The sequence below is a fragment of the Pelodiscus sinensis genome, chromosome 19 (assembly GCF_049634645.1).
Source record: "Pelodiscus sinensis isolate JC-2024 chromosome 19, ASM4963464v1, whole genome shotgun sequence".
Classification (NCBI taxonomy): Eukaryota; Metazoa; Chordata; order Testudines; family Trionychidae; genus Pelodiscus; species Pelodiscus sinensis.
The window spans coordinates 11,290,830-11,303,434 of NC_134729.1; the positions used below are offsets into that span (position 1 = coordinate 11,290,830).

At 48.1% G+C, this 12,605-nt stretch overlaps 1 protein-coding gene across 3 annotated transcripts in view; it reads right to left on the reverse strand.

The window, feature by feature from the left end:
* LOC102463522 (adhesion G protein-coupled receptor E3-like) overlaps positions 1–12,605 on the reverse strand; it is an 80,789-nt gene that overhangs the window by 17,034 nt on the left and 51,150 nt on the right. For all 3 annotated transcript variants that reach the window (XM_075902274.1, XM_075902272.1, XM_075902273.1), the window contains exons 14-19: positions 11,241–11,411; positions 10,531–10,725; positions 4,670–4,902; positions 3,555–3,621; positions 3,202–3,293; positions 297–453 (exon numbers count right to left, since the gene is read on the reverse strand). In XM_075902274.1, the coding sequence (XP_075758389.1) occupies positions 297–453; positions 3,202–3,293; positions 3,555–3,621; positions 4,670–4,902; positions 10,531–10,725; positions 11,241–11,411 (915 nt within the window). The remainder of the gene's footprint in view (positions 1–296; positions 454–3,201; positions 3,294–3,554; positions 3,622–4,669; positions 4,903–10,530; positions 10,726–11,240; positions 11,412–12,605) is intronic.

The following is a 12,605-nucleotide window of genomic DNA, read 5'->3' on the forward strand; positions in this document are numbered from 1 at the left end:
AACTTCCCCACCCCAAAACCCCACATGGGAAGTTGGATGAGACGCTCTCAGCCCCTCGTTGAAATGAGCCAAATTCTGTTCATCAGGTTGCAAAGTCCAAACTAGCAAATGCAAATTGATGCAGCTACCACCAAACTACATGATACAGCTAACCTGCCTCAGGTCTTTAATGTGGATTGAACCCTTGCCACTTGGCATGGCATCCTGTCCCCTCCAGTGGCACCTCGCTCAGCTAAAGATTAACTGAGCATTAATGGAGCTGCTGAGCTGAACAGGCGACAGGACATGGGCTTTACCTGGCGATTGAGGAGACAGTGCACCAGGAAGATGAAGGCTCCCTGCAGGCTGTTGACAATGGTGAATAAATACGCCATGACCTTGCCAGGTAGGAGCCCAAAACTCCAAGTGCAGCCCAGGATGAAAAGCTGGGCAACTGCTTTAAATGTCAGCAACCTGGATTCAAGCAGATGAAGAGATCCCATTACAACCCTGTGCAAAGGGGTGGGCAGGCTTGAAGTAGCGAATGCCCTCCAAGTAGCCACTATTCAAAAAGTCTCCGATAGACACTGGTGGGAAATGCTTCTTGATGGGACCTGTTTGCAGAACAACTGTACAAATCAGGGTTTTATTTCTGATACCAGGCTCTTTAGTGTATTTACTCTCACACCCACTCGGTGAGGCCGGACAGAGTAGGGTGCTGGAACTATTTGCATAGGACAGACTGGCATGCTTGAACTATTTGCAGAGTGTAGGTATTGAGAGTCACTGAACCAAATTGTAACCCTGCGTCGGACAGAAACCTCCTTTCATGCTAGAGGGTGTGGCAGCAACCTTCTTGCACTGATGGTAAGAAAGTGATCTCCCCATTTTCCAGCTGGAGAACCAGAGCATGGAGATACTACAGCTGCCTACACTGCAGAATTTTTGCACAAAAACTTGCAGTGTCCACACGTCAAGTGCGTTTTGCGCAAGAAAATTGACAGTGAATCGACAGAACAGGGTTTTTTTTTTTTTTTTTTTTTGCGACTATACTGCAAGCGCGTTCTTTTCGAACAGAGAGGTTTTCCCAGCCTTGCTATTCCTCATTCTATGAGGAAGAAACCTTTTTCAGAAAGAGCTCTTTTGCAAAAAGGCGTGTGTGGATGCGGAAGAGGGAGTTCTTTCGGAAGAAGAGGAAAGAGGAAAAAGCACAGGTACCCTGATGGCCATTCTGCCCATAGTAATAACAGCTTACATGAGAGAGGGCTTACATTTGGTCTGGACACTCTCTTTCAAAAAAGCAGATCGCTTTTTTAATGCACTTTTGCAGTGTGGATGGTCACTTTCAGAAGAAGTTGTTTTGGAATAACCCTGATTCTTCATACAAGGTTTACCGGTTATTTCAGAAGAAGGGTTTTCTTCTGAAATAACCACGTCTAAATAGCATTATTTCGAAATACAGTATTTCAAAATAGCGCCCACCCGCAAATATGCAAACGAAGCACAGGATATTTAAATCTCAGCTTCATTTACAATTTTAAATGTCTGCATTTACATCCTTCTCTCGAAAGAGGGTACAAGTGTAGACGTACCCAAGGAGAGCTTTAAGGCCTGAGACAGGTTTTTGCTTGTCTCTGGCAGACTCCTGAAGTATTTTAACAGCTGGATCTCAGGTTAGATGTGTTCTGTGTGTTGGTGGTTTTTAAGCACTTGTGTGCCTAGTTTTTAAACCATATTTCAGATGCTTACCTTTATGATGTTAGGATGTTCTAATTGATTAGTTTAATATATCAACTAGGTTAAACTGTCTGATGTTATTTGGATGAGTGCCTGTCGTGAGGCATTTGCTGATGTCCATCTTTAAAAATATTTTAAACTGGTACAAATGGCCTTTTTGCTGTTACCAATCAGCAGTTTGCAACACTTGTGAAACCTGGTGTCATTTTTAACTTAAGATTTATGGTTTACTAGTCTGTGCTAACGTGTTGCGCATCTACTTCTACATCACCTGGAAGGTCTTGCTTAAGCAGTTAGCACAAGTGCTATTTTTATAGGTGTCAGCCTCCAGATTTTTTGCACTTTTGCTACTTTTTCCTTAGGCACTTGCCCTTTATCCTTATTCTGTAACAATTCATATTCCATGAGTATGTGCTCACTGCCTGGACTACAAAACAATGTGAGAGGAAATAGAGGAAGATTGACTTGGTCAGTGTTACACTGGTGATCAGAGACAGAGCAGGGCGCAGGGTGCTACAATGCTGGGTGCTATCCAGTATCTATCAATGAACTGAAGTCAAATTCGTAACTCTGCTGCAACCAGTGAAGTGAGACAAAGTCTGGATCTGCCTGGTATGGCTCTGCACAAAACTGGCTTTAGAGTCTGGGCCCATCAGTCTGCACTGCACTCTCCCATGCTACAGTATCAGGTACACAACAAACCGTTACATAGCTCAGCTGTTCTAGTCCATATCATGAGTCTGTGTAAGAACGAGGGAACCACATCTTTAATGGCAAGCCATGGCTTCTCTCAAACGTAGAGTTCGCCTTGCAGGGCTGTTATTGTGGTGGTTTCCAATCAGTTTGTAAAGGAGATGAAGGTGTAGGTATTCCTCTTTCAATGAGGAATAACACGTTTTTGCGCAAGCGTTCTTGCACAAAAAAGTGTGTGTGGACAAGAAACAGTGTTTTTGCGCAAAAAGCAGCCTATCGAAACAAGCACAGGTGCCCTGGTGGCCATTCTGTGAATGGCAATCAGAGTTTTCTTACAGGAAAGCGTCCGTGCAGTCAGGACAATCTCTTGCGCAAAAGCGCATCACTTTTCCACTGTGCTTTTGGAGTTTGGACACGCACTTGGGCAGGCAGTTTTTTCCGGAAAATCTCTTCCACAAGAAGCTTCTTGCGCAAGAAGCCTGCAGTGTAGACGTAGCCACCATAACTTGGCCAAGGTCACACAGGAAGTCTGTGCTAGGGCAAGAAGTTAAATGCACGTCTCCCCCAAAGCCCAGACTAGCAGCCTAAACCACTCTGATGTACATGTAGATGGTATCATGACCTTTCTTTCTCTGAGGAAGTGGGTTGTTCCCACGAAAGCTCATGATACCATTGCTACATGCTGAAAGACTATTAATTGTTTTTCAGGTATTTCCTTACTTTACTTGACAGAAGACCCATCCTCCCACAGAAGGCTAACTGGACCTCTTGACAGGGTTAGTGCTTTCATACCTTGTGTTTTTGACGGTAGACACGTCCGAATTGAGGGAGCAGATTTTGTCTCTCAGGATCCAGAGGGTTGTGATAAAAAATGTACAATTAATCTGTGGAAACAACACAAGTTGAGTGGATCAGACCCCAGGTCCATCCGGTCCAGTATCTTACCTCTGTATCAGTACCAGATGCTCAGAGGAAGTGATAAAATCAGTCCCTTATAAGGTCTCCTTTTGGCCTTTGATAGATGCAGATTGGTTAAAACCCTGAAGAACGGGGTATTATGTCCCTTCCAGACCTTTTGTTAGTCCTGATAAAACAACTCTGGACATTATTCTGGCTCCCCACAGAAATGAAAAATAATGACTCACCAAAATAATAAGGCAGACCGGTCCAAGAAAACTCCACAGAAAGCCATTATCTGTTTCAAGCCAGCAACTAAAAGGTAAGATGGCAAAAAGGTAACAGATTACTCCTGGCAATAAAAGAAAGTGAATTCTCCTCTTGGGGTTACCAGAGTTGCTATCTCGGAGAAATGGGAACAATAAAACTAAGGTCTTAATTCAGAAGAGCCCTGACACAGGTGCCTTTTGGAACTGGGGCCTGGGAGAGGGAAAATGAAATACTGGTTGCACCTCTATAAACTGGAACTCTCTGGGCCAGCAACATTCATGGTGTGGAAGAACCATAGGATCAGAGAGTCCTGGTGCATTGCAGGGGGTGAAGGGCCAGGAGTCCAGTGCACTGTGAAGAGTGGGAGGGAGGCAGAAGCCTGTTGCATAACCCAGTTGGGGATTCTGGGGGAGCTGGGAGACTGGCATGAGACCCAACTGGGCTGTCTGGGGCAGGAGTGAGGATTTTTAGAGTCTGGGGATAACAATTGCACTTTCTCAACAGCTTTATGGCCTGCACACCGGCGGCTAGACATGTAAAAGCAGAATACACTCGTATGTACACAAATAAGTTTGGTCTTCCCTGCAAGTCTGGCATCTCTTTTCTTGGGGAGGGTGAACGCTGCCTGCTTCTCTTTATGTCAGTCTCATAAACCTAGCTTAGAGAAACTAGTTTTGTAAGAACATAAGAACATCCACACTGGGTCGTACCATCTAGCCCAGTATCCTGTCTTTGGACAGTGGCCAATGCCAGATGCCGCAGGGGGAAGGAACAGAAAAAGGACTCCTCAAGTGATCCATCCCCTGTCACCCATTCGTAGCTTCCAACGAATACAGGCTGGGTACATCATCCCTACCTATCTTGGCTAATAGCCATTGATGGACATTCCCTCCATGAATTTATCTGCGGAGTTTTTTTAGCCTTGTTAAATTCTGGCCCTTCACAAAGTCCCCTGCAAGGAGTTCCACAGGTTGACTGGGTGTTGTGTAAAACATCTGAAGAGGCAGGTATCGCAGAATACATTTCCTCTCTGCAATTCATCAGATAAGTTGAGAGATACCTGCTCTCCCCCGGGGATGGATATTGCACTTACGGCTGGGAAGTTCTATAGCCTTTAGAATTTGCTGCAGCAGAAATAGCCACGATCAGAGCTGGGAATCCATAGCCGAATGGGTACATGTATCTCTTCTTGAACCGGCTGGCACTGGTGTAATTCACCACCTTCAGATTCCTGACAGTGAGGAAGAGGTGCAGCCCCTCCAGGAACATCCAGGTGAAGCAGGCCAGGAAGAGGTAGTGTAGCAAGCCAGCAATGACCGCACAGCCCTGGAGGTGACAGAGAACTCAGCAACTCTGGCATGTAGCTCATTATGGCAGTGAAAGCAACAGTTATTTGATGTGTCCTCAAGCTGGGGAGAAAATAGCACCCAAAAATTGTGAAATATTTAACAAAGCCCTCTGCCATGTAGGACTACACCTGGCATACAGTGGCTGCTTTACTTCATCAAAGCAGTAGAGAGTGGAACTCAGATCATCCTGGTCCAAAAGCAGGTGCCCCTACTTCATGAGCTGAAAGAGAATCTCCATTAGAGGCTAATATTAGAGGCTATTGGCCCTTGTGAGACAAGCTGCTCCTGTGATAAAGCTGCTTCAGAAATCTGAGTTCAGTTCGCAGCCCTGCCACTGACTTCATGTGCGAGCAAGTCAATTCCTCTCCCTCCGCCTCAGATCCTCTTCCATAAAATGTGGATAAATAGAATTTTGTCATAGAACCACAGAGCTGGAAGAGACCTCAGGAGGTCATAAGGTCCAGCCCCCTGCCCAAGGCAGGACCAATCCCAACTAAATCAACCCAGCCAGGGCTTTGTCAAACCGAGACTTAAACACCTCTAGGGATGGAGACTCCACTACTTCCCTAGGGAACCCATTCCAATGCTTCACCACTCTCCTAGTGAAATAGTTTTTCCTAATATCCATCCTGGACCTCTCCTACTGCAATTTGAGACCTTTGTTCCTTGTTCTGTCATCCATCCAGATAATTAATAAAGATTTTGAACAAAACTGGTCCCAGAACCGAACCTTGGGGCACTCCGCTAGAAACCAACTGCCATCCTGACATCGACCCACTGGGCCTGACCTTCCAGCCAGCTTTCTATCCATCTTACTGTCCATTTATCCAATCCACATTCCCTTGACTGGCTGGCAAGAATATTGTGTCAAAAGCTTTGCTAACGTCAAGGTATATCACATACACAGACTTTCCCACATCCACAGAGACAGTTACCTAATCATAGAAGCTAATCACACCGGCCAGGCAGAACTTGCCCTTCATGACTCCATGCTGACTATTCCTAATCACCTTCCTCTCTTCCAAGTGCTTCAAAATGGAATCCTTGAGGATCCCCTCCATGATTTTTCCAGGGACTGAAGTAAGACTGACCGGCCTATAGTTCCCCGGATCGTCCTTCTTCCCTTTCTTAAAGATGGACACTACATTTTTCTTTTTCCAATCATCTGGGCTCTCTCCTGATTGTCACGACTTTTCAAAGACAATGTCCAAAGGCTCCTCAATGACATTTGCCAACTCCCTCTGGGTATGTCTACACTACCCCGCTAGTTCGAACTAGCGGGGTAATGTAGGCATACCGCACTTGCAAATGAAGCCCGGGATTTGAATTTCCCGGGCTTCATTTGCATAAGCGGGGAGCCGCCATTTTTAAAACCCCGCTGGTTTGAACCTCGTGAAATGAGGAGTAATGGTAGTTCAAACTAGGAAGCCTAGTTCGTGCCCCGTGTAGCCGCGCTGCACGGAGTTCGAACCAGCGGGGTTTTAAAAATGGCGGCTCCCCGCTTATGCAAATGAAGCCCGGGAAATTCAAATCCCAGGCTTCATTTGCAAGTGCGGTATGCCTACATTACCCTCCTAGTTCGAACTAGGAGGGTAGTGTAGACATACCCTCAGTACTCTCAGATGTATTAAGTCTGGACCAGTGGATTTATGTAAGTTTAGCTTTTTAAAATCGTTCCCAACCTGTTCTTTCCCCACCAAGGGCTGTCTACCTCTGTCCCATATTGCATCACTTAGCACATTAGTCTGGGAGCTGACCTCGTCCATGAAGACAGAGTCAAAGAAAGCATTGAGTACTTCAGCTTTCCCCACATCATCTGTCACTAGGTTACCTCCTTCATCCAGTAGGGGCCGCACACCCTCTCTGATCACCTTCTTCTTGCTAACATGCCGGTAGAAACCTTTCTTGTTCCCCTTCATATCTCTTATGAGTCACAATTGCACTTTTGCCCTCCTGATAACTCCCCTGCATTGTTGAGCTATATATTTATACCCCTCCCTAGTCATCTGTCCAAGTTTCCACATTTTGTAAACTCCCTTTTTGTGCTTAAGTTCACCAAGGATTTCCCCTGTAAGCCAATCCAGTCTCCTATCATGTTTGCTTCTCTTGCTGCGCATTAGAATGGTTTCTTTCTGTGCCTTCAATAAGGCTTCTTTAAAATACTGCCAGCTCTCCTGGGCTCCTTTCCCCTTCCTGTTAGCATCCCAGGGGATTCTGCCCATCATGTCTCTGAGGGAGTCAAAGTTTCCTTTTCTGAAGTCCAAGGTGTGTATTTTACTACCCTCTTTTCTTTCTTTGGTCAGGATCCTGAAATCTACCATCTCATGATCACTGCTTCATCCATCTGATCCGGCGCCCTGTAGCAGGCACCAACCAGAACATCTCTGCTGTTGCTTACACCTCTAACCTTGACCCATAGACTCTCAACAGGCTTTTCTCCCTCTATATATTGAAGTTCTGAGCAATCATACTGCTCTCTTACATGCAATGCAACTCCACCTCCTTTTCTCCCCTGCCTGTTCTTCCTGAACAGTTTATACCCTGCCATGACAGTGCTCCAGTCATGCGAGTCATCCCACCAAGTCTCTGTTATCCCAATCAAATCGTAGTTCTTGAACTGGACCAGGGCCTCCATTTCTTCCTGTTTGTTACCTAGACTTCTCGCATTGGTGTACAAATACCTCAGATAACCAGTTGATCACCCTACCCTCTCCATTCGAATCAGGGGTCCTCCTTTGTTGCTCATTCCTCTTTGCATTTCTTTCCAGTATCCGACTTCCTCACTCCTTTCAGGGTTTTGGTCACCAACCTCCAAGAAACCTAGTTTAAAGCTCTCCTCGCTAGGTTTGCAAGCCTGCCTGCAAAGATGCTCTTTCCTCTCTTTGTTAGGTGGATCCCATCTCTTCCTAACAATCCTTGTGCCCGGAACAGAGTCCCGTGGTTGAAGAAACCAAAGCCCTCTCTGTGACACCACCTGCGCAATCATGCTGTCCCCCATGGTTTATCTCAAGCTGCTTAGACCATGAGCTCTTTAGGGCACCAACTTTCTCTTGCTATAGATGCAGTGCCTAGCACAGTGGTGCCTGGACCTCAGTTGAGTCCTGTCAGCAACTATTATAACTCAAATAAATGCTTAGAATAGTTGTGTCAGAGGGGTAGCCAAGTTAGTCTGGACAGGATAAACTCAAAAAACAACAAATGGTCTGGTAGCCCTTTATAGACCAACAAAACATGGAGATGGTATCATGAGCCTTCTTGGGCACAGCCCACTTCTTCAGATGTCTGGAGTCACATCTGAAGAAAATCCAGACATCTGAGGAAGTGGACTGTGCCCACAAAAGTTTAAGTTTATTGTTTGTTTAAAAATTGTGGCAATTCTGACCCCACCCAGCAGAGGGCAGGGGTGTTGCACACACGTTGGATACTGAATTACAATATTTGCTCTGGCCAGGACTCTGGGTGAGGAGTGCTTGAAGTAAACCAGGGACACACTGGTTTCAGCATACACACTGTCCTCCCCCCGAGAGCCAGCACCCATTGACGGCTGTGTGGATTCCACCGGTGGGCCAAAGGCACTTTTCCACAGTGGGAAATGAGCATCCGCCCAAAAGTGCAGCTTCAGCTGTTTGTGGTTGTGGAGCTGATTTCTAGTCCAGGGTCCCTCTTACTGCCGGGGAGCCGAAGCCCAGAGATACTGAAACTCTGGAGCCAGACTCTGATTTCACTGATGCTGGTGTAAACCTGGGGTATCTCCATGGAGGCCAGTGGTGTCAAGCTAGCAGAAGGAAGATCTGAATCTGCACCATTTCATTTGTGCTGGACACAATACTACCAGGCATGTGAAGGCTCCCAGGGGCAAAACCAACGCCCCTGATTTAGGACTGGTGCATCGCACGTGCCTTGGCTCACAGTCTGAATGCCCTGCCCGCACCAGCAGTTCTGTGTGCACCTCCATCCCTCCAGCAAACTCCCTGCGCCATCCACCCACGCTCCTCTCCTGATCCCTGTAAGACCCCACCTGCCCGGCCTCATGCCTGGCTCCGTTTTCCACTCCTGGCTGTCACCTGAATCTCTACCCTTGTCTGGAGATGCTGAGTTTTTATTTTCCCAGGAGAGCTAGACCCCTGCTCTGTCCCAGACCCTGCCCCTACTCCACCCCTGCCACAAAAGGCTCCACCTCTTCCTGTCCTGCCCCACCAAGAGCCTCTGGCCTGCCACTGGACAGCTGATCTGGCAGGAAGGAGGTCAGTAGCCTCCCCAGGAACTGAAATTGGGGGGGGGGGGTGTTCAAATGTACAAGGGGGGTATCAGGGCCAATGAGGGATGAGACTGTGAGGGTGAAGGTGGGCTGTACGGCACCATAGTTCACAAAACTGAGGGGATGTTGCAGAAATTCAGAGAGGGGTATACCCCCTCATGGGGGGTTTAGGGAAACCCCTGAGATGTCAATCTGTGGAGCCTGTCGGTGGGTGTTGAGCACCCACTATGGTTTTTTCCCTGGGTATGCCAGCCCCAGAGCACCCCTCCCTTCCCCAGCCAGGAGTCCCGCCCACTCTTCCGAAACAGCCCCCTTGAAGAGCACCCACGGAGCTGGCACAGATTCCATTGTCCCTTATTTGCTGTCCTGCCCACAACTCCTGTCATCTCTTGGGAAGGTCTGTCTGGTTCTCCAAGCTCCCTCTTGCATGTGTCATGAGCAAGACACGAGAAGTCATGCTTCCACTCTACTCTGCGCTGGTTAGGCCTCAGTTGGAGTATTGTGTCCAGTTCTGGGCACCGCATTTCAAGAAAGATGTGGAGAAATTGGAGAGGGTCCAGAGAAGAGCAACAAGAATGACTGAAGGTCTAGAGAACATGACCTATGAGGGAAGGCTGAAAGAATTGGGTTTCTTTAGTTTAGAAAAGAGAAGACTGGGGGGGGGGGGACATGATAATCGGTTTCAGGAATCTAAAAGGGTGTCATAAGGAGGAGGGAGAAAACTTGTTCATCTTGGCCTCTGGGGATAGAACAAGAAGCAATGGGCTTAAACTGCAGCAAGGGAGGTTTAGGTTGGACATTAGGAAAAAGTTCCTAACTGTCAGGGTGGTCAAACACTGGAATAAATTGCCCAGGGAGGTTGTGGAATCCCCATCTGTGGAGATATTTAAGAGGAGGTTAGAGAAATGTCTATCAGGGATGGTCTAGACAGTGTTTGGTCCTGCCATGAGGGCAGGGGACTGGACTCGAGGTCCCTCCCAGTCCTAGTGATCTATGATTCTATGAATCTCTTCCCCCTGCCTTCCAAGGAAGGGGCTTCATGTGCATCCCATTCTCCCTCATTATTTCATTACAGTCGCACCCCAGGGCCCCAAACAAGTTCCAGGAGCCCTGGGGCTCAGCGCTGTACAACCACACAGCCGGGGATGGAAGGGGGGGTTACGCTGTATCTGGGAACATGAGCCCCTCAGGCAGCAGCTCAGGCCAGCTGCTCAGGTACCATGAGCTGTTGGCCCATTCCGTGAGGTACCCTCCCCCCCAGGTGAGAGTTCTGCACCAAAGAATTTACAGTCTAAACAGGCAAGACAGAGAAAAGTGGGGGAGGTGCATTTGGGATGATTTCCCAACCTTATCCTTGGCTTTGTCCATCCCGGTGAGGAAGAGCAGGTCGGCCAGGAAGAGGCAGAGGCAGAGCTGCAGGTGGAGGGAGGTGCTGACGTTCCAGAGGGAGCGGCACAGGAGGAAGGTGAGGATGGCGAGGAAGAGGCACAGCAGGGAGATGGACAGGCCCACGTGGGTGATGATGCTCAGGACGACGTCATTCTGCAAAAGGAAAAATTAAAGCCAGAGAAAATCTTGGAAATCGCGCTGTAGGAACAGGCACTCTGCAATACCCAGATAGTTTCCCACAGTAATCAGCGCTCCAGCTCTACAAGTGGGGATCCCCTCCATGCCCTGCCCCTTCCACTAGAAAACACAGAGGCATAAACAGCGCAGGTCTGGAGTTTGCAGCCCCAGACAATTACGCGGTTCTCTGGATTTAATAGTGACTGCGAACAGATTGGATCAAATATTGGGTTGCACAGGATATAAGCCAGTCTGTAGGACGTCTAACATGCTGGCCAAGTGCAGGGGATCATGACTAGCGGCTGGCTCCAGCCATTGGAACAATTCACAGCACGAGACATCGCTCCTTTCTTTTCTGTGCTACAGGCCTTCAGCTTGGGTGTCCAAGGGCTTGGGCGCTCTCTTGAAATTCCCTGCGGGTTTTTGTCTGGGCGAATGCAACCCCAGATTTCTGCATGTGGACCAGGAGCTTTGGCAGATGCTTGAAATACCTGGTTGGCATTCCTGTCCACTAGGATGGAAAAGATGGACATGTGGTTACAGGTGCAGGTGGTATGTGTGCTGTTTGTAGTGAGCAGCTCACAGCCCTCTTCGGACCAGTTGCCTTTGTTGCCAGCGACATCCCAGAAAACACAAATGCTCTCCTCTTCCTTATTCGTTCTCTGAAAACAGAAATTGCAGCAACAATGTCAGCACCACACACTAGTTTAGCTCATGCTCATGGAGCAATGGTTTCAAGTTGTGGTGGGAGAGATCCAGTTTGGATATTAGGAAAAACTAATTCACTAGGAATGTGGGGAAGCACTGGGCTGGGTTCCCTAGGGAAGTAGTGGAGTCTCCATCCCTAGAAGTATTTAAGTCTCGGCTTTACAAAGCCCTGGCCAGGTTGATTTAGTTGGGGTTGGTCCTGCCTTGGGCAGGGGGCTGGACTTGATGACCTCCTGAGGTCTCTTCCAGCTCTATGGTTCTATGATTCTATGATTCTAGGATCCAGAGTTTGACAGACAGGTTGGGACCAGTGTGGCCTTTACTTTTGTATGTCCGGGGCAGAAAAGGGAGTTACTCACCTCGTGCAGTAACGAGTGTTCTTCAAGATGTGTGTCCCCGTGGGTGCTCCACTGTAGGTGAAGGGTTGCCCTGAGCCGCAGATCGGAGCTTTGTATAGCCCTGTTGAGCCACGCATGCCCAGGAGGCGTCTCGAACCCTTCCCGCCTCCTGAGGAGCATGACTCAACCCCCTCCCTTTCAGTTCCTCGTCTCCACCCGAGAATTTTGACTCCGAGCAGAAGGGAGGTAGGGAGGGTCGTGGAGCACCCACGGGGACACACATCTCGAAGAACACTCGTTACTGCACGAGGTGAGTAACTCCCTTTTCTTCTTTGAGTAGTGTCCCCGTGGGTGCTCCACTGTAGGTGACTACAAAGCAGTATTCAATGTAAGGCTGGAGGGAGCCGGAGTCATTGTTTAGCAGTGGTAGAGAGTACTGGTGTGGCAACTGCTGAATCACTCTTGAGTCGTGGAAGGTTAGCGTAGTGTTTAGCAAAAGTATGGTCTGAAGACCATGTTGCTGCTCGGTAAATGTCTCTTAAGGGGACATTGCCCAGAAAGGCTGTAGAAGCAGCCGTGGCTCGAGTAGAATGCGCTCGTGGTGGGCATTGTAGCGGTCTATTGCCCAGAGAGTGGCATTTGATTATACATGTCAATATCCACTTTGAGATTCGTTGCGATGATATTGGTGTCCCTTTGGATCGTTCAGCAATGGAGATAAAAAGTCTTTTGGATTTACGAAATGGTTTTGGTCTTTCTAGGAAGAAGGCCAGAGCCCTCCGGATGACCAGAGTGTGCAGGCTGGCATCT